This window comes from Phalangium opilio, unplaced genomic scaffold (genome assembly GCF_054372755.1).
Source record: "Phalangium opilio isolate 3A_F unplaced genomic scaffold, DU_Popi_V2 ptg000209l_1, whole genome shotgun sequence".
NCBI lineage: Eukaryota > Metazoa > Arthropoda > Arachnida > Opiliones > Phalangiidae > Phalangium > Phalangium opilio.
The window spans coordinates 19,422,575-19,446,700 of record NW_028324217.1 but is presented as its reverse complement, the minus strand read 5'-3'; the positions used below and the strand labels follow the sequence as shown (position 1 = coordinate 19,446,700).

Genomic DNA, 24,126 nt, shown 5'->3' with positions numbered 1-24,126 from the left:
TTTGCGACAGCTGGAAATCCGCTCCGGCACACCCATCCCTATGAAAAGCCCTGCTTCGCGTAAGCGACGCGCTTGTTATGAGTGTGCGCCGCGCACAGCTACTTTCACAACGGCCACGAACCATAAGCAATTTTCGCTTGGAATACCCGTGGAACACCGAGGCTTAGCAAAACACTAAAAGGCACACCTTTTCAGCTTCGAGAATCTAACGCAAGGTAGCGCTCTCATTTCACTTAGACCAATGGTGTAATCCAGCCACTCTCAACTTCTCAAGCGCCAAATTTAAATCGTTCAAAGTCATTTTTCAATGTAAAGGAACCAAAAATTAATGTTTCTCGCTTATTTTAAGCTTCTCGTAGTTCTTGTACTATTCCAGCATGCCTGTCTCTATTCTTTCACAATCCCTTCCCATACTAGCACACCTTTTTCTTCTACTATTCTAGTACACCAGTCTTTTCTTTCACAACCTCTTCCGATATTAGCACACCTTTTACTTCTACTATTCCAGCACACCTGTCTAATTTTTCACAAGGCGGCAAAACTAAGTTCTATTCAGTTTTCACATTTCTTCAATCCTAGCACACCTCGATATTATAATTTGACAGCGCACCATATCTTTTAGTTTTTCAGACCTTTTTTTCAAGTTCCAACCTGGCACACCTCGATCTAATAATATGATCTACACACCTATCTTTTGGTTTTTCACACCTTCTTTCAAAGCTAGCACACCTCGATCTTACACTATCAAAGGATCCCAATGCCGGCAAACATCCCATTCACAACGGGTAAAACTTGCACACCTACACCTTTCCCTTAGCCGGTACCCATCCCTATAATAGAGAGTTTAAGCATCCCCTATACGCGTACGTGTAGCCACCTTTGACAATGCCCAGGCTTCGCGTAAGCGACGCACTTGTGTGAAAAGACGCACTTGTTACTTTCACAACGGCCATGCACCATAAGGCAATTTTCCCTTGAAATACCAAGGCTTAGCAATACACTAAAAGGCACACCTTTTCAGCTTCGAGAGTCTACCGCGACGAGAGCTTTTTATTCCTTTCGACCAATGAGGTAGTCAAGCCACTCAAGCGCCAAATTTAAATCGTTCAAAAACTTTTTACTACGTATTTGAGTTTGATATGAATGTATCAAGACACCTATCTTCATGTTTTTCATAGCAGTCTTCAATCCTCGCACACCTCAACCTTATAGTATGACAGCACACCTATTTTTTAGTTTTCACAGCATCCTTCAATCCTCGCACACCTCAACCATGGATAAAGAATGCGCGTGCGGAAATTTGTTTTCACGCTATAGGATCGGCAACTCCCTATCTCGAACGACAGCTTATTCTGTATATACTCTGTTACAACATTGGTTGTCAGCACGCGCAAAGCTAGGTCTCTATGTAATCTAGCTTTGCGCGTGCTGACAAGAGAGAAAAAACTTCAGGATCTTCACGATTTAAAATCGTTTAAAATATCCTGAAGTTTTTTGTCTCTTGTCAGCACGCGCAAGGCTAGATTACATAGAGTCCCAGCTTTGCGCGTGCTGACAACCGATGTTGTAACAGAGTATATACAGAATAAGCTGTCGCTCGAGATAGGGAGTTGCCTATCCTGTAGAGTGAAAACAAATTTCCTCACGCGCATTCTTTATCCATGCCTCAACCTTATAGTACGACAGTACACCTATTTTTTAGTTTTCACGCCATTCTTCAACTCCATATCATAGTATGATAGCACCCTTATGACCCTCACCCACTAGCCTTTGAAAAAATAAACTTCAAGATAAAACTAAAAGATATGGTGTGCTGTCAAATTATAATATCGAGGTGTGCTAGGATTGAAGAAATGTGAAAACTGAATAGAACTTAGTTTTGCCGGCTTGTGAAAAATTAGACAGGTGTGCTGGAATAATAGAAGAAAAAGGTGTGCTAAAGACCAATGCATTGTAAAAGGTGGCTACACGTACGCGTATAGGGGATGCTTAAACTCTCGGAAGAGGTTGTGAAAGAAAAGACAGGTGTACTAGAATAGTAGAAGAAAAAGGTGTGAAAGAAAATACAGGTGGCTGGGAATAGAAAAAAAAGGTGTGCTAGTATAGAAAGAGGTTATGAAAGAATCGACAGGCATGCTGGAATAGTACAAGAATTACGCGAAGCTTAAAATAAGCGAGAAACATTAATTTTTGGTTCCTTTACATTGAAAAATGACTTTGAACGATTTAAATTTGGCGCTTGAGAAGTTGAGAGTGGCTGGATTACACCATTGGTCTAAGTGAAATGAGAGCGCTACCTTGCGTTAGATTCTCGAAGCTGAAAAGGTGTGCCTTTTAGTGTTTTGCTAAGCCTCGGTGTTCCACGGGTATTCCAAGCGAAAATTGCTTATGGTTCGTGGCCGTTGTGAAAGTAGGTGTGCGCGGCGCACACTCATAACAAGCGCGTCGCTTACGCGAAGCAGGGCTTTTCATAGGGATGGGTACCGGCGAAGGGCTTGCTCAAGTTCAGGCCGTTGTGAAAAGAAGGTATGCCGGCGCGGATTTTCCAGCTGTCGCAAAACTTAAGCTAAGGATTACTTTACCGGGAAAGGAGAGAGTTTTTCGCCGGAGTGATAGGATCATAGGAGTTTTGCCGGCTAGTGAAAAAGTAGACAGGTGTGCTGGGAGTGTATGAGATAGGGGTGCTAGTATAGGAAGAAGTTGTGAAAGAAAGTATAGGTGTGCTGGGAGTAAATGAAAAAGGTGTGCTAGTATCGGAAAGGGTTGTGAAAGAAAGTATAGGTGTCCTGGGAGTAAATAAAAAAGGTGTGCTAGTATCGGAAGAGGTTGTGAATGAATAGACAGGTGATCTGGAATAGTTTAAGAAAAAGTGTGCCAGGTGAGCTATCGGAAGGGGTTTGAAAGAAAGTATAGGTGTGCTGGGAGTAAATGAAAAAGGTGGGCTAGTATCGGAAGGGGTTGTGAAAGAAAGTATAGGTGTCCTGGGAGTAAATAAAAAAGGTGTGCTAGTATCGGAAGAGGTTGTGAATGAATAGACAGGTGATCTGGTATAGTTTAAGAAAAAGTGTGCCAGGTGAGCTATCGGAAGGGGTTTGAAAGAAAGTATAGGTGTGCTGGGAGTAAATGAAAAAGGTGTGCTAGTATCGGAAGAGGTTGTGAAAGAAAAGACAGGTGTGATGGGATAGTACAAGAACGACTTGAAGCGTAAAATAAGCGAGAAATATTAGTTTTTGGTTCCTTTACTTTGAAAAATGAGTTTGAACGATTTAAATTTGGCGCTTGAGAGCGGCTGGATTACCCCATTGGTCTAAGTGAAATGAGCGCGCTACCTGGCGTTAGATTCTCGAAGCTGAAAAGGTGTGCCTTTTCCTAAGCCTTGGCACGCCGCCTTGAGTCGACGGGGAAACGAGTCCCTCCCGTACCGGTTGTGAAAAGAAGGTGTGCCGGCGCGGCCGCGGATTTCCAGCTACCGCAAAACTTACGCTAAGCTTCGGTCTTTCTAGGAATATGTTTTTTCTTAGGATTTTAATAAAATAAATTCGTTCCTTCATGTTTTTGTTGATTTCATTAAAATAAGTGTGTACCGGCGGTGTTAGTTGACTTACTTCAGTGCTTACTTTAATGCTTATGTTAATTCTTTGTATTTGCGGGAATTAGCAGTGTGATAAACAACACTAACTAGTTTTTAGTATTAGCGGGGGGCATATTGCATTGTGATAAAAAACGACTTTTAAAAGGCGATGCGAAATAGGTATTTTTAGGCGTTGTGAAAAGTGTGCTGTTGTGAAAGGTGTGCCTTTTAGGGTCCATCAACTGAAGGGAAAACGCTGAATCTTTGTTTATGGCGATGTTTTTTATTATCATTAAAATGTTACGTATGTTATCTAAACAGGGAAACTGTACAAAGTATGATGGATTTTGTGAAGGATTGTCGTGTTATGGTCGAACGTTTAAGCTGGTAAGTGATGAATATAATGCAACTTGGGTGTCAATAAGGCGTGTAATGGATCCAAACCTATCTTGAAAAGAAAAAGATCTTTCTTGCTAGTTCAAAAATAAACAAGATGGCCCCGGCCATATTACAGTTTTGCCTGGGCTAGCTAAATTTATTGTAAGGTGACCCCGGCCTATATACTTTACCGGTTTTTTTTCTTTTAAATATCAAATATCATTCCAATTATGAATAAAAATAATCTAGCATGATTTTGGGTTATAGATTAATGAAACAAGTAAATAGCAAACTTGTGTCCTATGAATTGGAACAATTTTGTTGATATTTTTGTTGGAAACCTAATATTTGTGGGATAATAGTAGTGTTTGGGTACTAAAATTATTCTTGCCGGCTATTTTTTCTTAACGGTTTTGTTAATTTAAATATAAAATTATATTCCGATTATGAGAAAATCAATCTAGTATGATTTTGGTTAACAGTTTAATGAAATTAGTAACAAATTTCTGTCCAATGAACAAATTCTTGACTTTCTTCTTAATGCAAAAGTAACATTTGTAGCATAATATATGACTGATGGCTAAAATTATTCAATGTTTGTACTATTATACCAATATACAACCATTGCCTAGAATTAGCCCCCAGTCATGTTGTCTGAAATTTGATACCAGAGAAAACAAATAGCCTGTCTAATGAGCAAGAATCATACATCAGTAGGTTTCTTTATCAAAATTGTTAGATTACTTTCTTACTAATTGAAATTAAATTGAAAAATTAGTAGTTGTACAGTTTGGAAATGCTTCCCTCGTTGGGGGGCCTTGATTCCCTTATTGAAAAAAAAATTAATTTGCAGTGTTGGCTCTATTACAAGTATAATGTATTTTTGACCTGGTAGTTTTACTTACTTCAATCTCAAACAGTGCTGATTTCTTAGTTTTGTCTGGATTAATGTTGATATTGCAGCTTATATGGGGGGGCCTCTTTTTCCTATTATCTGAAACGTAAATGGGTGTCTTTCTCAAGGATCCCAAGCCTTATATGGGTGTCTTTGCCAAGGGTCCCAAGCCTTATATGGGTGTCTTTGTCAAGGATCCCAAGCCTTACATGGGCGTCTCTCTCAAGGATCCCAAGCCTAATAGGGGTTTCTTTTTCTGGGTTCTCAAGCCCACTGTTGATCTTGACAGTTGTAGGTAGCTCAATCTGGACATTGTAGATCAAGTAGTTCAATTTGGGCTACCATAGTACCGTTCAACTTGTAACATGTATGTGGACTTAATTTTGTAGGATCCTAAACCTAATATGGGTGTCTTTCTCAAGGATCCCAAGCCTTATATGGGTCTCTTATTCTAGGTTCCCAAGCCTAATAGGGGTATCTTTTTCTGGGATCCCAAGCCCACTGTTGATCTTGACAGTTGTAGGTAGCTCAATCTGGACATTGTAGATCAAGTACTTCGATTTGGGCTACCGTTCATCTTGTAGCATATATGAGGGCTTAATTTTTTAGGATCCTAAACCTAATATGGGTGTCTTTCTCGAGGATCCCAAGCCTTATTTGGGTTTGTTACTCTAGGTTCCCAAACCCACCATTGACCTTGTAGTTGAAGTTTCATCTTGTTAATGTAGATCTTGAAGTTTCATCTTGTTACTGCATTTCTTGAAGTTTCAAGTTGCACTTGTAGATTCATCTGGAATTCTGTTAATTACTTAAAAAAATATGATTATAACATTAGATCATGTTTTATTGCGAGTGAGAGTATCTTTCTCTTAGGCGGCAAGCCTAATTTGAGTTTCTTTAACTAGGATCCCAAGCCTAATATGGGTTTCTTTAACTAGGTTCCCAAGCCTACCATTGGCCTGTAGTTTCATCCAGACAACTGTTGACCTGTAGTTTCATCCAGACAGCTGTTGATCTTGTAGCTTCATCCAGATCAATGTTGATCTTCTAGTTTCATCCGGAACAATGCTGATCATTAAAAATTTGAAAAATTGGTTTGAGAAGTCAGATGATGTCTTAGATTCTAGGTTATTTAAAATGTAAACATATTCCTTTATGATAAGAATAGTAACATTCTCGATAACTAGCGCTGAAAATAGTGGAAAATTTCTCATCGCCAAATGCTTAATCCAGTTGAGTACCACCATCAGTTGATTGCTTCAAGTTAAGACCTTGTAAAAGTTGAAACCCATTATCAGAGAAGAAATCGATTAGCTTCTTGGTTTCAAGAGATGATGTCTCAAGAAGGTTAATGTTAAAGTCACCAACAATGACGCTGGGAATATCTTCATCATAATATTCCGCCACGCATTTCCCAATACCATATATTATGTCGCGAATGTTGCAAGCTGGGGAAGAGTAAACTGCTAGTACAGAAAGGCGTAAATCATTTAACGATCCATCCAGCCACAAGCATTCAATATGAGAGGTTGTTGTTGGTTCGGAAGTGTACATACGAATTCTGGTGTGAGTTACAGTTTCTTTGATATAAGCTGATACACCATATGGTTTTCGTCGAGACCCACGAGGAAGGCATATACCATTTAGCTCCGAAAATCCAGGGATTTTAAAATTGTCAGTTTCTTTGACCCAGGTTTCCACAAGAAATATCATATCCGACTCCATTATCTTGAGATCAGACGTCACATCTTGTAAATGACAACTTAAAGACTGTACGTTATGTACATAAATAGACATTTTTTTATCCAAAATAGGTAGCATCAATGGGCAGTCTTTTCGAAGCCGCTCCATCTCTAAGGCAACAGAGTCTTTACTTTTATCCACTGGGTTAGGTGCTGTGAACTTTCCCACAATGAACAATCCGTTTGAAGTTTTGGCTCTACTACAAGCGACGTATAATTGAGACCTTTTCATCTTTCGCTTTTGATTAAGATGGACAACTACTTCGGAATAGGTGTCTCCTTGACTCTTGTGTACAGTAATAGCTTCGGCAATTACTAAAGGATACTGCTTTCTTGAAACGTAGATGTTTTTCTGTCCTGAACGTCTAGTGAAACTTCTCACAATCTTCTCAACAGGCGTCCATAATTCATTAATATTATTGGCTACCATTAATCCTTGAGACTGGACTCTAGTCTCTTTTCCAGTCTTGTCATCATTAAATTCAATCCAAACTCGAACGGGGACTTGTTCACCTTTTTGATTTTGGCCATACTGTATTTTTCGTAATCTTCCAGTGGCACCATTTACTAGACCATCGGCGGTGTTCAAATTATTGGTGATCATGTACCTGATACCAACCATTAGGGTTAGTTCTCTTGGTAAACCGCTGGTTTCTTGGGTTTTCAAGGTTTTTACGGCTTCAAGAATTCTTGTTTTGATTTCATTGCTAGCATCACCCGTAGCCGAGTCAAATGCGACTGAGCATATCTTTTCAGCATTCCATGAACATAACTTTGATTCATTGAACGCATTTACTTCATCATTTGTTGCAAACAAATGAAGGGCTTCCAGAGGTAGAGGTCTTGAAATAGATGTTTCCAAACTTCGAAACAAGTTAACGTCGGCGGGTGTCATCTCTCCCATGGACATTCGATTTAAAGCCATGGCGAATATTTTGTCGTCCTTCTGTCTCATAATTTCATCAAGCTCATACAACTTAAATTCTTCCCATAGTGGACTTCCAATTAGGGCCGCATAGGGGTTATTCTTCTCCTTCAAGGGCATGAATGTGTAATTATCCCCAACAGGGGGTAACTGGTTGTAGTCTCCCACGAGAATAACTGAAATACCACCAAAATGCTTTGAAGATCCGAAGATTTGTTGGGATCTTACATTAATATAGTTGAAGATTTTGGCTCCGCACATAGATATTTCATCTATTATCAGAAGTTTAAGGCCTAAAAGCGAAGATCTTTTTCTGTTCAAAGTGTCGTTATCCAAAGGGTTCATCTTGCCAGAAAATTGATTTGTTGGCAAGTTAAAGGCAGAGTGAAGGGTGACACCATCAATATTAAAAGCTGCTTTCCCGGTGAATGCCGTTCTTAGAACAGATAATCGTGATGGATCGGCACCGGGTTTATTCTTTTCATGCCTGGATACGGCTTCAAAAATGCCTTGAATCAAAAGACTTTTTCCAACACTAGCACCGCCTGTTATCAGAATCCTCAGAGGTTCTTCTTGAGATGTTTTGAAATGATTAAGTACGTAGTAGAAAATCTCTCGCTGCTTTAAATTTAGTTTTCGAAACATGCTGTAATATTCTTCATTGTTGAAAAGAGTAATGGTTGGAGTAAAGTCGGCAGCACTTGACTGTTGAAAATCAGAAGTTATGTCACAAACTGCTTCTTGAAGAGAGTTGACAAAATATTGCGGATCATCCAATGTGAAACTTCTATCACGCTCGTTTTGATGTTCAATCATAGGTTGAATATTTTGAACTTCATTTGAATGTTGGTTTTCTCTTACTTCTTGAATCATTTGGTCCAGATCCAAGTCATCAACTTCACTTATAAATTCCCTTCTAGCTTCAGATATTTCCTGCTTATGGGCTTCGTAAATTTCTTCTACGTTAGCTTCTAGCAATTCGGTTTCCTCGCAACGCCAAGGTAAAAATAACATCATTTCCACTCGACAGTAGTTTTTGAGATCTTTCACCACACTGTACTTTTTGAATCTGATTACTTTGGCCTGCATCCTTTTCCTGACGTATCCTGAAGAATCCTTCAACTCGAGAGACGTTTCCACAGAAGTCGTTTCAATTTCTTGGTCTTCATCTTCGTTCAAATTTTGAATTCTTCTATTGCGTTTGGATCGAGAAAACTCATACCATGAGGCGAAAGCAGCTAAACTGAGATTTTCCAGTTCATCAGGTCTCGCAATGTAGTGCTCGATGATGCCGTCGGAAAAAACGTTGGTACTATCATCAGGCAATAATTCCAATTCCGATGGTCTTTTCAAAATGTGTACCCTTTCTTCTGGGGGTGAAGTGTTTATAAAAATATGAGCACGACTGCTCCGGCAAATTGGAATGGATAGTAGTATGTAGCAGCATTCTTGGGCGCTAATTTCTTCACAATGAATGAATTTATTAGCAATAACCTTTAATCTCTCTTTTATACCACTGCCTTTATTTTTCGCTTCCTTGATAGCCTCCCTCAAGAGCTGTGACATCCCTTTTTGCGCTTTACCGATGTAGGAAACTATATACATGAGACAGGCGTACGGGTCTAGGACGTATTGAAGATCCATATTAGCGTTCCATAGCTCCAAAATCTTTTTGTTGTATGGGTTTATTCTTATTTCCTGCGGCGATCTTTTCAGAAGGACAGTGATCCTTCGAATTGGATAAGTCACAGCATCAATATATTCCTCTTCAGCCATATTCAGAGTTTCAATAAATTCTTCAAATGTTTCCGGAGCAGTCTCAACTTTCAAATTTTCGATAGCACTTCGCACCAATTTGCTTCTAGCTTCAACTTCTTCAAGGTTTTCGTTTTCATTACGTTTAGATGGGTCGTAAATAATTGTTCTTGCCATTGGTGGAAAAGGTATTCCGAAACGACAGGATGACTGTCCGCCATCATTCTTTTTACGACAGGTTCTGGAATGCTTGTGAGTTTGCAATTTTACCAAGTTGTTCCATTTTTCACTTCCATCCCCTTTCGAGCAAGTAATGTTGGAATCAATGAATATGATGACCTCTTCTAGATTGGAGTTATCGCTTCTCAATTGTGGGGCGCTTTTATTCCAGAGTAAAATATGGGCGTGTGGTGATCCCCTCATTTGGAACTCTATTCTAATATAGTAATCATCAATAATTCCAATTGGTGACTCCTTGCTTCGCAGAAACTTGAAAAATTCTCTCAAACGGTAATCAAAATACCGGCTGCAGGTGACAGGGTCTTCGTTGATAAGCTTAGCTCTCTCCATAAATCCCAAGGTTTTCACATATTCTTTCGCAGTTTCTCGAGAGTGTCCGGCGATGACGCACAAGGACTCCAAAAGCTCTTCCCATTTCGTCTCAGCCGCACTCAGAGTGAGGAACCACGTTGGATTACCAAGTTGGCGAACCATAGCCAGAAGATCTTTCTCACGCTGTTGTAAATAGCCAGGGGAAGATCTGACGCTTTCCAAAACTTTGTAACCATCATCGTGTTTCACCAATGAATCCAAACTTCCAGGTGCTGTTAATACTCCCGCTGTGTATGCTTGGCCGGCTTTAGACTTGGTTTTTCTCATGCAAATATTAGTAGCGCTTCGTAGTTTTGACGATACTAATTTAACATAGGAATAAAATATTTTCGGAATACTAGAGGCACACCGCCTATCGCTGCATCTGAACTCCCATTTTATTTGTTGCGTGTACGTTGCCTTAGGTGGTAGCTTCAAAGCTTGGCCTGCGTAAATACTCGGAAAAGATAGGTATTCGGAGTCCTCATCATAAAGAATAGATTGTGGTGTCTGCCCTTCTCCAGGAGCATAAGCAATACTCTCAATTTCGGGTGTAATTAGATCTTCAGATGAAAGCAAAAGAGTATCTCTGTTGCCATTGTTCAAAGGTGTTTCTTCATCAATTTCGTCCCATTCCTCGTCGCTGTCAGGTACTTGTTGAGGTTCTGCAACAGAATTATTTCGTGGATCTGTACTAACAGAGGGCGTGTGTTGTACTTCAGTTGGCATATCTTCTTCGTTCGACACGAAATCTACGCTACTTGATTCGCTGAGTTCCAAAGCCACTTCATCTGGAACTGTAACTTCATGTTTTAAATACAAAGGAGTTGTTAGTAGAATCTTTAAAGCATCCATAATTTTTCTGGGACGAACTGTTTCAAACATATAGTGGTGTTGATATTCCTTCTTCCTCATAAGTTTAATTTGAATAACTTGAGTGTCAGTGGGGCCTCTGGGCAGAATTGAAACAGAAGAGTCGATTGAACTGGTACATTTACGACATTACCACGAATCCCTCTTTGCTGATCAACTCCTAGTTTTCTTATCTGCATAAACGGTAATCGTGGAGATATCATTCTACACTCAAGTTCAGTAAGATCTTTCAATTCCAGAGGTAAATCAGGAAAAAAATAGCCGTTTTCTTTGGAGATTGGTGGTACTTTCTTTCGAGAAATGTAGCTGTGGCAAGAAGAACACAACAATACATGTGACGGAAGCACTCTCTGGTGTATTCCTTCAACTGACAAGTATTTAACCGACTCTGTTTTCTTAACAGAAGTATGGAAAAATAGTCCAGAACAACATTCGCATTCATGATCTGGACCATATGATATATTTTTGAGATAGTTGCTTTCAAAATATTGTGGGTGTTGTCTCCTAATGGTTCTACTAGCATTATTTGTTATAAGCTCGTATTCAGCATAATTTTCATCAAGTCTTCTAATCTGCCTTGTAGTGTTGTCCCTCTGGTTTTCGGATTCTCTATAATTGGAATCTCGACGCCTCTCAATTCTTGAAAAATTATCTCTCTGGTTTTCGGCTTCTCTGTAATTGGCATCTTGACGCCTCTTAATTCTTGAAAAGTTATCTCTCTGGTTTTCGGCTTGTCTATAATTGGCATCTTGATGCCTCTCAATTCTTGAAAAATTATCTATCTGGTTTTCGGCTTGATAATACACAGAATTTTCAAGCCTAGTTTCCCTTGCAATATTATCTCTTCCTCTTTTTTTCTTTCTGGAAATATTATCCATTTCTAACTCGGACTGGGCATAATTTGAATCTGTACGCTCTTCTCTCCGTTTCAAAAGATAATTTTGCTTGTTATTAGTGTTCTGATTGACGACTGCAGTCAAAGGATGTTGACTGGCGTATGGGTTTTGACCAGTAAAAAAGCCAACATTAGTTGATGGGTTTAGATCAGTAAAAAATCCCACACTAGTTGATCGGTTCTGCAGAGTTAAATAAATCTGACTGTTTGATGGGTCTTGCAGAGTTAAAGAGCTCTGACTGGTTGCTGGGTCCTGCAGAGTTGAACAACTCTGAATAGTTGATGGGTCCGTCAGAGTTGAAGAACTCTGACTGGTTGATGGGTCCTGCAGAGTTGAAGAACTCTGACTGGTTGATGGGTCCTGCAGAGTTGAAGAACTCTGACTGGTTGATGGTTCCTGCAGAGTTGAAGAACTCTGACTGGTTGATGGGTCCTGCAGAGTTGAAGAACTCTGACTGGTTGATGGGTCCTGCAGAGTTGAAGAACTCTGACTGGTTGATGGGTCCTGCAGAGTTGAAGAACTCTGACTGGTTGATGGGTCCTGCAGAGTTGAAGAACTCTGACTAGTAGAAGGGCCCTGACAAGGAGGAGATTCTAACACCAACTGCCTCTCTAGCTTCTTTTTGGCCGCATATCTCTCTCGACTTCGAGCTTTTTCTCTTTCTTTGTATTCTGGATTCAAACGTAGCCTTCTCATCTTTTCGGCTGATGTTTCTTTCACATTTGAAGCCATTTCTGAACTATCCCGTGTTTGTAAAACAGCCGAGTTTAATGACACAAAGCCCAATGTAACTTAGTTCACAACTTGTTAGACATCTGAAAATAATCTTGATTTACGCGTAAATAGGCCTAACCAAAATAAAATCTGATAATGATAGAAAATTAAAACAACCTAAGCAAAACTGTGCAAAGAAATACTTACTTGAAATCAATTCTGAAAATAAACTTTGATTAACGATAAATTAATAGGCCTATTAAATGAGAAAATATGGTAAGAATACAATAAACTAGAATTGATTAGTGGTAAATTGGTAGGCCTAATAAATGAGAAGCTATGGTATGAGTAAAATAAACTAGAATTCAAAACAAATACTTATTTCGAATATTAAATTTTTCAATTCACATTGGCAGAAAGCAGGAATAAATTCCCAGAACAGTTCAGTACACAGAGTTCGCAAGGGAACAAAGGAAGTTTAAAGTTCTCTTACGGTTGGTCGGTTAAACCTTAGCCCACTCGATCACGTACTCGAAAAAGCGAGCTTACGTCGTCGAGCGCGTAATCGACTGGGCTATAGTTAAACCAAAAAGTATCACCCAGCGTGGGAAATAAGGCGGTGGCACAGGGCAATGACCAGTTTAAAAACAAAATCGAAGAGGGGTCAGTAGTGGTCCACAGGACCTCTAAGAAAATTCAAGGGTAACCAGAGTCCAGATATTAAAACTCTACTATATTAATTATCCACTTCTTTAGTTTAGCAGACGACGCGCTCTGGTCAATGGTCATGGACTTCCCCATACTCAGACTTATTTCCTCCCCCCTCCCTTTGATGCTCCCACAAGGGGTCACAGTCAGTGGCGCCGCTAGAAACTTTTGTGGGGTAAGCGGTATTTTGTGAATGGGCCCCCTACCCAGCAGTGATCCATGCGTGGTGAAAACGGGGGTAAATCTAAGGTACACCACGGTGCCTGGGCGCTGCTTTCTCGCGCACAGTTGACGTAGGGGATGACAGAGATAAGGCGAGGAGGATGGCAAAGGATGTGCGTCCTAAAACTAAACGTATCGAAAATTGTATTTACTACCCCCCTATTTTTCGGCGGATTTTATAAAGCGCGTTTCTATCTCCCTCTTTCTCCTCTTTGTATTTACTATTTCGAAATAAGAAGTAACAGTAGAGAGTTTAAGTTGCAATACGTGTAATCTTCTAAAGTGCATTGGACAAATGCACTGTAGAAGCCTACAAGAAGTGCAGCATAAACTCTCTAATAATAATCCTCGAGTCAGCGCCGTCCCGTTGACGATCCTTATCAGTACACAAAAAAGTAACACAATAGAGCTGGTCGAAGTGAAAAGTGCTCGGTTTAGTTACCTCTTTCGCTTCCAATAAATTTCTACCAGCAGGAGGTTTCTATCACGTGAAAGTATTTTTGCCTCTCACTTCTAGGCCCGGTAGGACTAAAGGTCCCCATCCCCAAAGCGCATTCTTTACTAACCTAACCCCATCCCATTATGATAGCGCCGGTCTACAAAAGTCGGCCAAACTTGTAATAGCCACCGCGGTATTCCACCTGCGACTTCAGGACTAAATTTTGAATATTTTCAGTAAAATCGTATTTTTGTAAATGAGGCCCTTCCTCCAAAATTAGGCCCCCTTCAAAATTTGAAGTAAGCAGTCGCTTACCGCGATTACCTCTGGCGGCGCCACTGGTCACAGTCGCAAATTATTCCACCAATATGCCCGCAAAGACCAGCTGAAGCACTCTTTTTTCCGTCGGTCGATCCCTTTTTGGAACTCCCTCCCTCCCGAAATTGTAGCGGTCCGATCTCTCTCTGTTTTCAAGTCGAAACTGCGACAGTTTCTCGGTTTTTAAATTGCAACTTCTAGTCACGGAGCTGTAAGGCTTTTTGAGCCCTAGCTCGTCACCCCCCACCGGAAAAAAAAGACATTATAACACTATTAAGAACCTAGACAAACTATTGCGAGGGGGGTCTAGCGACATTCTGTTACGAAACTTTCCATCCCACCCCTTCGTGTGTGTGATAGGGTTTTTGATACGTGGCGCCCCTATCGGTGAGCGAAGGAGCTATTCAATTTGAACAAAAAATAAATACCGTAATGTTTCATCTTGCAAATATTTTAATTCTCTGTTAATAAACATCTCTTTATTTTACAAAATCTTCTCCTTCCATTAATTAATACGGAAATTAATAAAAATTAATTAAATATAAAACGTCCCCGGTGGGATTCGAACCCGCGTTGTCTCCCTCCCAAGTACTGACCGCGCTCGAAGCTGCTTAACTTCGAGTGTTAACATGGAGTTAGTAATATTTTAGTTTACCTCGCCGCTTGTAGATGGCGCTACAAGCAACTCACCCTATCGCACACGCGAAAGGGCGCTTCCATTGAACCCGAATCAAAGCTGAAAATTCAACTGTTCCTCTTGTATCTCTATGGTCATGGACAGGGCCGGAAATAAGCACGGGACACTGGACATTGTCCAATAAAATTTAAAAATGTCCCATAATTTTTCTGAAAACTAAGGGTGTCACTGGACTTTTTGACCAATAAATTTTCCGTAGTTTTGATGGTTTAAAATAAAGCTGCGTATACACTTTAAGTATCACGTACGAAGGAGTAATATATGGAGAATTGTGATATTTTGTTCCGTGTATTATTATATTTATTACTTAAATTATGTAAATTTATTTAAAATATAGTACTTTTATATATATTGAATTACGGCCTGCGAACCTAATCTATCATTGTTTAGTCTCAGAAAACTTATCTCCTCTTGTGGATTATGAATTTATGAAGGCGTTTTCCAGTGCTTTGTGCAAAAGTGGGCAAAAATTTAATTTACCCTCGCCCTGATAATAATGAAGCAACTCAATATTAACAAACATTCAATTTAAATTCCACTTATCAATTCTAGGAAATTTCTAAAAAAAAGAGAGATAAGATGATTAAGCCCACTTTATATTTGAATTTTCTTTGTAATTGCTAATAAAACTGAAACCTCAAAAATATTCGTGAAAAATGTAATTTATTTTTTTTATTACAGTGCAGAAATGATATTTATTTTATTACAGTGCAGAATTATAACTAAGTATTAGAGCACGGAATTATAACAAAAATATGAACTTTAGTGCTGAATTATAACAAAATACTAACTTTAGTGGAGAAATATGACAAACTATTAACTTTAGTGGAGAACTATGACAAAAATATGAACTTTAGTGCTGAATTATAACAAAATACTAACTTTAGTGGAGAAATATGACAAACTATTAACTTTAGTGGAGAACTATGACAAAATATTAACTTTAGTGCAGAATTATAACAAAATATTAATTTTAGTGCAGAATTATAACAAAATATTAACTTTAGTGCAGCATTATAAAAAAATATTAACTTTAGTGGAGAATCACGACAAACTATTAACTTTAGTGGAGAATCACGACAAACTATGAACTTTAGTGGAGAATTATGACAAACTATGAACTTTAGTGGAGAATTATGACAAACTATGAACTTTAGTGGAGAATTATGACAAACTATGAACTTTAGTGGAGAATTATGACAAACTATGAACTTTAGTGGAGAATTATGACAAACTATGAACTTTAGTGGAGAATTATGACAAACTATGAACTTTAGTGGAGAATTATGACAAACTATGAACTTTAGTGGAGAATTATGACAAACTATTAACTTCAGTCTTAACAAAAAACAACAGAATTGTTGCGTTTCACAGTAAGAGCACCCATACTGCTTGATGGGTGATTATTACTATTTTTTTTTTTCACTCTGGATCTTCAGATTTGGATTGTCCTAAAAAGGAATTAGTATTATTCGCCTGAAGTGTGTACTAATTTCAATTGCAGAACATTTCTTACCACTCAAATTCACTTCTTTCTTGCTTAAACTTTCATTCATCTCAAAAGAAGAAATTTTGTCTTCATTATTTGATGCTCTACATAACAAAACATTTTGTGAATTCATTTATTATTTTTACCAACTTTCACTTACTCTTCATTATTGAGGTTTAACATGGAACGTTTCTTGACAGAATAAGCAAACTGACTTCGTCTTAGATCTTTACTCATATTCCACGCGAAATAACTAGCATGAATGGCTGATTTATAATCAGCGTATGCAGTTGTGCCGCCTACTTGACATAAAACATTCTCAAGAAGATATGGGTCAACAAAATTGATATACGCGAAAGCGCAAAGTTGTACAATTTGATCATTAGATTCGGAATGTTTTGAAAGTATAATTCGCCTGATATTTTCAGGCCACAAATTACGGGGACCAACGATGGCTTCCATTTCTAATAGGGCACTTTTATACACTCTTGATGCCATAACAAAAAGATTTCGTTTTTAGTCCTCACAGAAACAAAGAGAAATAATACTTATTATTCTTAAAAATTGCGCTACAGCCACCGAAACTTCGACGCATCAACCGTCACTAACAGCTACGTTTATTCAGTGTTCTATTTTAATTTAAGTTATACTAATTATTTTTAAAAATTGCGCTACAGCCACCGAAACTACTACGCATCAACTGCCAGTCGCCACTCACAACAAAGAGATTCTAGAAAATTCTTTTTCTAACGACTTGACACGTGACTTTACTTGCACAAACGTGGAGAGCTGGACATAAGAATTATGCCGTTTTCCACCATTCTCACCATTTTCATCAATTTAAACATCGAACTTTGATGTCAAATATCATTGAACGCTGTTTATTATTTAAGATAAAATAGATCACTCGGAATTTTTCTGAAATTAGGGCAACAAAAAAATATTTTTATACAAATAAGAAATTTGTGACATTTAGTAAAATTTTAGTTTAGTGGGAAGAAAAAAAAATAATTACCTTTTATAATAGAAACATTTACTACATTTACTTATCTTGAGGCAGTAGTTTTAGGGAAAGGAAACTATACAAATCATTCGCAATTTATCTGAAATTAGGAAAGAAAAATTATTTTTATACAAATAAGAAATTTGTGACATTTTATTTATTCAAAACCATTCTCACCATTTTTTATCAATTTAAACATCAAACTTTGATTTCAGATATCATTGAAAACTGTTTTTATTAGAGTTGAATTTAGATCATTCGGAATTTTTCTGAAATTAGGACATCAAAAAATTATTTTATATAAATAATTTAAGTCAAATCTCACCATTTTTTTATCAATTTTAACATTAAACTCTGATGCTAAACATCAATGAACGCTGTTGATTATTTAAGATGAATTAGAAAATGGTGCCGGTATATTAGGTGCATAAAATCCAGGGAGAATTCTCCACATGGGTTGGGTGGTGGGCAATCCATAAAAAGAAGAGGTTGCACTCTTAACTTGAGTCGATGTAGTCATGGCTTCATGTGCTTTTCTTAAATTCTTTGAATTTTCATTATATTCGCTATTTGTATATTCCTTGTAACCTTTATTATTCCAGGTTTGATTCAAAGCTCGAGAAACATAACACTGAGTTATTATTTTGGAATTTTCTTGTTCATCAAATTTACTTTGTACATCTTCTTCTGCAGTTTGATTTTCTAGGTTTTCAATTTTAGAAGTATGCAGTTCAGAGGTTTGATTTATTGTAGGTAAAGTTCGTGAAACATAATATTGAGTACTTATTATTAAAGAATCATTTTGTTCATCAAATTCACTTTGTGAATCTTCTTCAGTTTGATTATTTTGATTTTCATTTTTAGAAGCATGTAGTTCAGATGATGTAGATTCCGAAGTCTTCGAGTTTTGCACAGTTGGTAAGAAGGAACGCTTTAGCGGTATTACTGATTTGCGGTATGAATCGTTGTACTTTCGATGTTGGTTCTGCACATTTCGTGATGAGGAAGTCCTCTGTGGCGTGTAAATACTGCATGAGCCGTGTCGCGTTTCATGTGACGAAGGAAACGTCAACCTTCTTGAATGGTGATGACTATTATTGTAGTTTCGTATACCGGATGAGGAACGCTCCTGACGACTTGAAGTACTGCATGCACATTTACGTTTATCGCAAGATGAAGCCAACCTCATTCCTCTTGATAATTGATTACGATTGTTGTAATTTTGATTCTGACACCTTGAAGTACTGCATGAACATTGTCGTGTTTCACAAGATGAAGGCAACCTCATTCTTCTTGATAAATGATTATGATTGCTGTAATTTCGATGTTTGTTTTGTAAAGTTTGTAACGAGGAACCCTTTTGAGTCCCTGAAGCACTGCATGAGGAACACATTTGAGCCCTTGAAGTACTGCATGTATCATGTTGTGTTTTAATGGATGAAGGACACTTTATGCTTCTTGATAGATAATTATTTTTGTTGGTTAGTGGTTTGTTTTGAACAATAGATGAGGAGCAACGCTGTGGAGCCCTTGAAGTACTGCATGAACCATGTTGTGTTTGAGAGGACGAAGGAGACTTCATACTTCTTGAGAGATGATAATCCTTTTTGTAGTTTTGAGGGTTTTTTTGTGCAATGGACAATAAGTAACGCTCTTGAGCCCTTGAAGTACTGCGTGAACGTTGTCTTGTACTGCATGATGACAGGTGATCACTATTATTATAGTTGCGACGTTTGATTTGTAATGTTTGTGAAGAGGAACGCTCCGATGGTCTTGAAGTACTGCATGAATCATGTTGTGTTTCAATGGATGGACACTTCATACTTCTTGAGGGATAACTATTTTCAAAGTTTCGATGTTTGTTTAGTACAATATGTAACGGTGAACGCTTTTGAGCTCTTGAAGTACTGCGTGACCTTTGTCTTGTATCATTTAATGAACGTAACTTCACATACCTCGATGGGTCATCACTAATATTATAGTTCCGATGCTTATTTTGTACAGTTCGTGACGAGGAATGCTTCTGTGGCCGTTTAGTACTACAAGAACATTGTTGCGTTTCACAGGAAGGGCACCCCATACTTCTTGATAGGTGATTGCTTTTTTTTTTGGTAATGAACTAAAGCTTCGCTCACTCTGGATCTTCAGATTTTGATTGATCTGAAAAGGAGTTTGTATTATTCATGTGCAGTGTGTCCAAATTTTAATTGCAGAACATTTCTTACCACTCGAATTCACTTCTTTCTTGCTTAATCTTTCTTCCTTCACACAACATGAGGAGGAACGCTGTTGAACCCTTGCATGAACTTTGTGTTTCAGAGGACGAAGGAAACTTCATACTTCATGAGAGATGATAACTCTTTTTGTAGTTTTGAGGTTTGTTTTGTGAAATGGACAATAAGAAACGCTCTTGAGCCCTTGAAGTACTGCGTCTTTACATGTTAGGTAAAGTAGTTCCTTTTTCTCAGAAGAGGATAGAGGAAGCCGTTTTTTCCTTGTCAAGTTTTGTGGTTGTTCGAACAATGACTCCGCGTCGTCTATTTTAAGTTACACGACACGCGCGTCGCGCCTTTATTCACAACGCCCAAAACTCAAACCATATATGGTAAAGAAAATGAAGCAAAATATATATTAGAAGAACCATATACCACCTTTGAAAGGACTGCGTCACAGCTGGCAGAAGTTACACGACACGCGCGCCGCGCCTTTTTTCACAACGCCCAAAACTCAAACCATACCATATATGGTAAGGAAAATGAAGCAAAATGTATATTAGAAGAACCACACCCCTTTGTAAGGACTGCGTCACAGCTGGCAGTCTAATACTGATTCACATGGAGCAAAATTATGGGAGTTAAAATATTACTCCCATTAAATTTCCTCATGTAACAGCGAGTCTTATCATTTATTGCTCCATGGTGGAAAACGGCATAATTCTTATGTCCAGCTCTCCACGTTTGTGCAAGTAAAGTCACGTGTCAAGTTGTTAGAAAAAGAATTTTCTAGAATCTCTTTGTTGTGAGTGGCGACTGGCGGTTGTCACGTGTCAAGTCGTTAGAAAAAGAATTTTCTAGAATCTCTTTGTTGTGAGTGGCGACTGGCAGTTGATGCGTAGTAGTTTCGGTGGCTGTAGCGCAATTTTTAAAAATAATTAGTATAACTTAAATTAAAATAGAACACTGAATAAACGTAGCTGTTAGTGACGGTTGATGCGTCGAAGTTTCGGTGGCTGTAGCGCAATTTTTAAGAATAATAAGTATTATTTCTCTTTGTTTCTGTGAGGACTAAAAACGAAATCTTTTTGTTATGGCATCAAGAGTGTATAAAAGTGCCCTATTAGAAATGGAAGCCATCGTTGGTCCCCGTAATTTGTGGCCTGAAAATATCAGGCGAATTATACTTTCAAAACATTCCGAATCTAATGATCAAATTGTACAACTTTGCGCTTTCGCGTATATCAATTTTGTTGACCCATATCTTCTTGAGAATGTTTTATGTCAAGTAGGCGGCACAACTGCATACGCTGATTATAAATCAGCCATTCATGCTAGTTATTTCGCGTGGAATATGAGTAAAGATCTAAGACGAAGTCAGTTTGCTTATTCTGTCAAGAAACGTTCCATGTTAAACCTCAATAATGAAGAGTAAGTGAAAGTTGGTAAAAATAATAAATGAATTCACAAAATGTTTTGTTATGTAGAGCAAGAAAAGTTGGAATCAGTCCAATGAAATCTCCGGCAAAATCGACATATCAGTATTCTCCATCGAAGTCAACATATCAGTATTCTCCATCAAAGTCAACATATCAGTATTCTCCAACAATGAAGCGCTCTCATTCTGGTTGGCAATGTTTGTTAAATTCATTTACAAATTTTAATTTAGTTCATTTAGAAGCGTCTTCGAGTATTAAAGAAGAAGATATTGACATTATATTTAGCCAAATTCCTGAAAGTTTGTTGGATTCTCCTAACAAGAAAAGCAAAGAAATAGCTGTGTTCGGTAAGTGGTATCAATAGAAGATGAATTTCAATTGTGAAGCTTAGTGTTCTTATAATTTCTGATAAATGGTATATTTTTTGGCTATTCCTATATAAACCATTAATTGCACAATATCTTATATATATTTGAGAACGATTTTTTTTACTTGGCTTTGTTTTGCCCTTTATGTACAGTCGCAACTCGTTTATAACTGAATTTGACCAAACTGCATGCTTGATATCAGCTGGAAGTTGTTGGGGTCATGTTGAGTTCTAGATGTTAGGACTGCAGAGAACTGTCAGCCATTATGGTTTACCTTTATTATTAAATTTAACCCCTATTTCAGCTTATTTTTACTCAATTTGCAAAAACTTGTTTCTAAAAATCAAAGCTTGGCCAATATCCTATAATATCATGTATTTCCATTTCCTAGATTTATCAGAAGAAGATTCCCCTAAACCAAAAAAAATAGATTCCTGTGAAAACAAAGATAAAAAAACTAACAATAAAAAAACGGCTATGTCATCTGAGAAAAAGGAAACTTCACTTAACAAGGAAGAAAAAATTTCATCAAATAATGAAGACAAAATTTCTTTCTTTGAGATGAATGAAAGTTTAAGCAAGAAAGAAGTGAATTTGAGTGGTAAGAAATGTTCTGCAATTGAAATTAGTACACACTTCAGGCGAATAATACTAATTCCTTTTTAGGACAATCCAAATCTGAAGATCCAGAGTGAAAAAAAAAAAAAAAAAAAAAATAGTAATAATCACCCATCAAGCAGTATGGGTGCTCTTACTGTGAAACGCAACAATTCTGTTGTTTTTTGTTAAGACTGAAGTTAATATTTCTGCACTAAGTTAATATTTTGTTATAATTCTGCGCTCTAATACTTCCAGGCTCGTTATAATTAGTTATAATTATGCGCTATAATATTTAGTCATAATTCTGCGCCCAAATACTTGGTTATAATTTTTCATTGTAATAAAATAAATTTCATTTCTGCTCTGAATTTAAAAAAAAATAAATTACTTTACTGTAATTGAAAACGAATTACATTTCTTAAACTGTAATAAAAAAATAAAAATAAATTACATTCCATACTCCTGATCTCACTTTCCAATTATCGTCTAGTGTTTGATTTCATTTTGTAATTAAAACTAATTATCCTAGAGTTCTTGATTTTATTTTATAATTTTCGTTGAACAATTCAAATTGAGCCTTTAATGAACTTTAATTAAACCATGAGTATGTTGATTGCGTTTGTTGTCATTGGTGTTTGGAGTGGTGCATTTGTCGGTCGTAGTTTCCTCGGTAGTTCTCACCATTCCAAATTATTTGAAATGGAATAAAAAGGACGGAATGTAATGGGGCAAATATTCAAATAAGGCTGAAGTGATATTTTTAAGTTCCTTAAAATGTTATAGAATCTTACAAATTTATAAAATAAAATTGTTTTACATCGATTTTCAACCAAAATTATCGTACGTCTGGCAACGCTGTACTGAATCTGAAACTACGACTAGGAGTAGAGATAACTCGGAAATAAGATTAAGACTCCTTGCAATGTGAAAGGAGTCGAAATTTGACGAAAACCTTGAATTAATAAACTGGTCCCCTTTCAATATTTTACAAAATTTAGAATTAATAAACAAGTCCCTAGGACTCGTGACCCTCGGTTTTTGAATAAAAAAACTAGTCTGAGTAATTAATAAAGTGGTTTTGGACCTGTAAACCTGTGTTATTTCCATGGCTGTTCCGCGCCTAGAACGAAAAGTTTCACTAGGCTAGTGCCACCGTCCGGAGAAAACGCGAAGCTTGATCTAGGGGGGAAAAAATGGCAGGCCTGAGAGGCTGAGACCTGTAGCATCTGCATCAGCGGCAGTGTATGTGACGTTTAAACTTATAATTCAGTGCCAAATGAAAATTAGTACTCGAAATTTCTTGCAATGAATGAACCACAATTTTCAGAAGAGAATATTTTCAAAAATGGTAAGTGTTGAAAACCTAATCACCCTAATATTAACCAGATTAGTTATGTAAACTCTTAAGCCTTGGTCATAACATGAGTATAAAAATTGGTAATACTGTTTTGTTTTGTTTAGTACATGTTGCTCTCTCTCTTGTCAAAATTGCTACGAGTATTACACATATTTTCCAAAAGATCCTACTGAAAAAATTCAAAAAGCTCTTCAGTCAAACTTTAATTGAAATGAATTCACACAGTATGGAATTACAAACGAAAAAAAACACTTGTTGCTTTAAAAAAAGTCTAATTTAAAAGTACCGAAGATTGGCTTTGAAGTCAACCCTTCTTATCCATTCTTGGGGTGTTCCCCTGACGGTCTAGTCAACGATAATTTGGTCGAAATGAAGTGTCCAGTCATTGGTGAAAAAGGAAACTTAGAAACAGTCCTCAAGAAAACTCCTTACGTAATCAAGAAGGACGGAACATTTTCTTTGAAACCCTAACAAATGTATTATGGGCAAGTGCAACTTAGTTTGGCCCCTTTAGGACTTCAAAGTTGTCATTTTGGAATTTATTCCAAACTGGAAGATGACTGTTTTGTTATTGATGTGCCTAAAGACCAAAAATTTACTAACAATCTTTTACCAAGATTATAAATTACTTATTTTAAAAGGTTTTTTTGCTTATTTTAATTACTACATTCCAAATTATTCGAAATGGAATAAAAAGGACGGAATGTAATGGCGCAAATAAGGCTGAAGAGATATTTTTAAGTTCCTTAAAATGTGATAGAATCTTACAAATTTATTAAATAAAATTGTTTTACAAAATGTCAGGAGTCTTGGTTCATTATTTATTTGCATTTTTTTTCACGGGTTTTAACAAGCTTGGGAACTGCGTAAGAGTTAATTTAAAATGATTTGAGGTCTGAACTTTACTTATTCCAAACAAAGCTGATAGAGCGG

General features: G+C 37.4%; 4 protein-coding genes and 1 long non-coding RNA gene across 10 annotated transcripts in view; 3 read left to right on the top strand and 2 right to left on the bottom strand.

Annotated features, from left to right (window-relative positions):
• Positions 1–1,394: 1,394 nt before the first annotated feature.
• Positions 1,395–3,549, top strand: LOC149621099 (uncharacterized). The gene is made up of 2 exons (XR_016375573.1): positions 1,395–2,976; positions 3,109–3,549. It is a non-coding gene; the product is annotated as an uncharacterized LOC149621099 (long non-coding RNA).
• A 265-nt stretch (positions 3,550–3,814) lies between these two features.
• LOC149621093 (uncharacterized) overlaps positions 3,815–24,126 on the top strand; it is a 28,394-nt gene continuing 8,082 nt past the window's right edge. The window contains exon 1 of the mRNA XM_089854694.1: positions 3,815–3,958. Coding sequence (XP_089710820.1) covers positions 3,909–3,958 — 50 coding nt within the window. The 5' untranslated portion in view covers positions 3,815–3,908. The remainder of the gene's footprint in view (positions 3,959–24,126) is intronic.
• On the bottom strand, positions 15,595–16,711 carry LOC149621098 (uncharacterized). Of its 2 annotated transcripts, XM_089855897.1 has the most exons (3): positions 16,374–16,711; positions 16,241–16,317; positions 15,595–16,175 (listed from the first exon to the last, which is right to left on the bottom strand). In XM_089855897.1, the coding sequence occupies exons 1-3, from the start codon at positions 16,709–16,711 to the stop codon at positions 16,147–16,149; spliced, it is 444 nt and encodes a 147-aa protein (XP_089712023.1). In that variant the 3' UTR covers positions 15,595–16,146. The 2 variants fall into 2 exon arrangements, with proteins under 2 accessions (XP_089712023.1, XP_089712022.1); XM_089855896.1 differs by having other exon boundaries at positions 16,137–16,317.
• LOC149621097 (uncharacterized) lies at positions 16,714–19,575 on the bottom strand. Of its 3 annotated transcripts, none has more exons than XM_089855864.1 (5): positions 19,442–19,575; positions 17,542–19,376; positions 17,394–17,485; positions 17,229–17,316; positions 16,714–17,131 (listed from the first exon to the last, which is right to left on the bottom strand). In XM_089855864.1, the coding sequence occupies exon 2, from the start codon at positions 19,294–19,296 to the stop codon at positions 17,605–17,607; it is 1,692 nt and encodes a 563-aa protein (XP_089711990.1). In that variant the 5' UTR covers positions 19,297–19,376; positions 19,442–19,575; the 3' UTR covers positions 16,714–17,131; positions 17,229–17,316; positions 17,394–17,485; positions 17,542–17,604. The 3 variants fall into 3 exon arrangements, with proteins under 3 accessions (XP_089711990.1, XP_089711991.1, XP_089711989.1); XM_089855865.1 differs by having other exon boundaries at positions 16,714–17,316; positions 17,542–19,054; positions 19,172–19,376; XM_089855863.1 differs by having other exon boundaries at positions 16,714–17,316.
• LOC149621096 (uncharacterized) lies at positions 19,835–23,991 on the top strand. 3 transcript variants are annotated; one of them, XM_089855889.1, is made up of 5 exons: positions 20,255–20,860; positions 20,917–21,056; positions 21,108–21,215; positions 21,628–23,417; positions 23,477–23,991. In XM_089855889.1, the coding sequence occupies exons 1-4, from the start codon at positions 20,523–20,525 to the stop codon at positions 21,900–21,902; spliced, it is 861 nt and encodes a 286-aa protein (XP_089712015.1). In that variant the 5' UTR covers positions 20,255–20,522; the 3' UTR covers positions 21,903–23,417; positions 23,477–23,991. The 3 variants fall into 3 exon arrangements, with proteins under 3 accessions (XP_089712013.1, XP_089712015.1, XP_089712014.1); XM_089855888.1 differs by having other exon boundaries at positions 20,917–21,215; positions 21,628–21,837; positions 21,903–23,417; XM_089855887.1 differs by having other exon boundaries at positions 19,835–20,860; positions 20,917–21,215.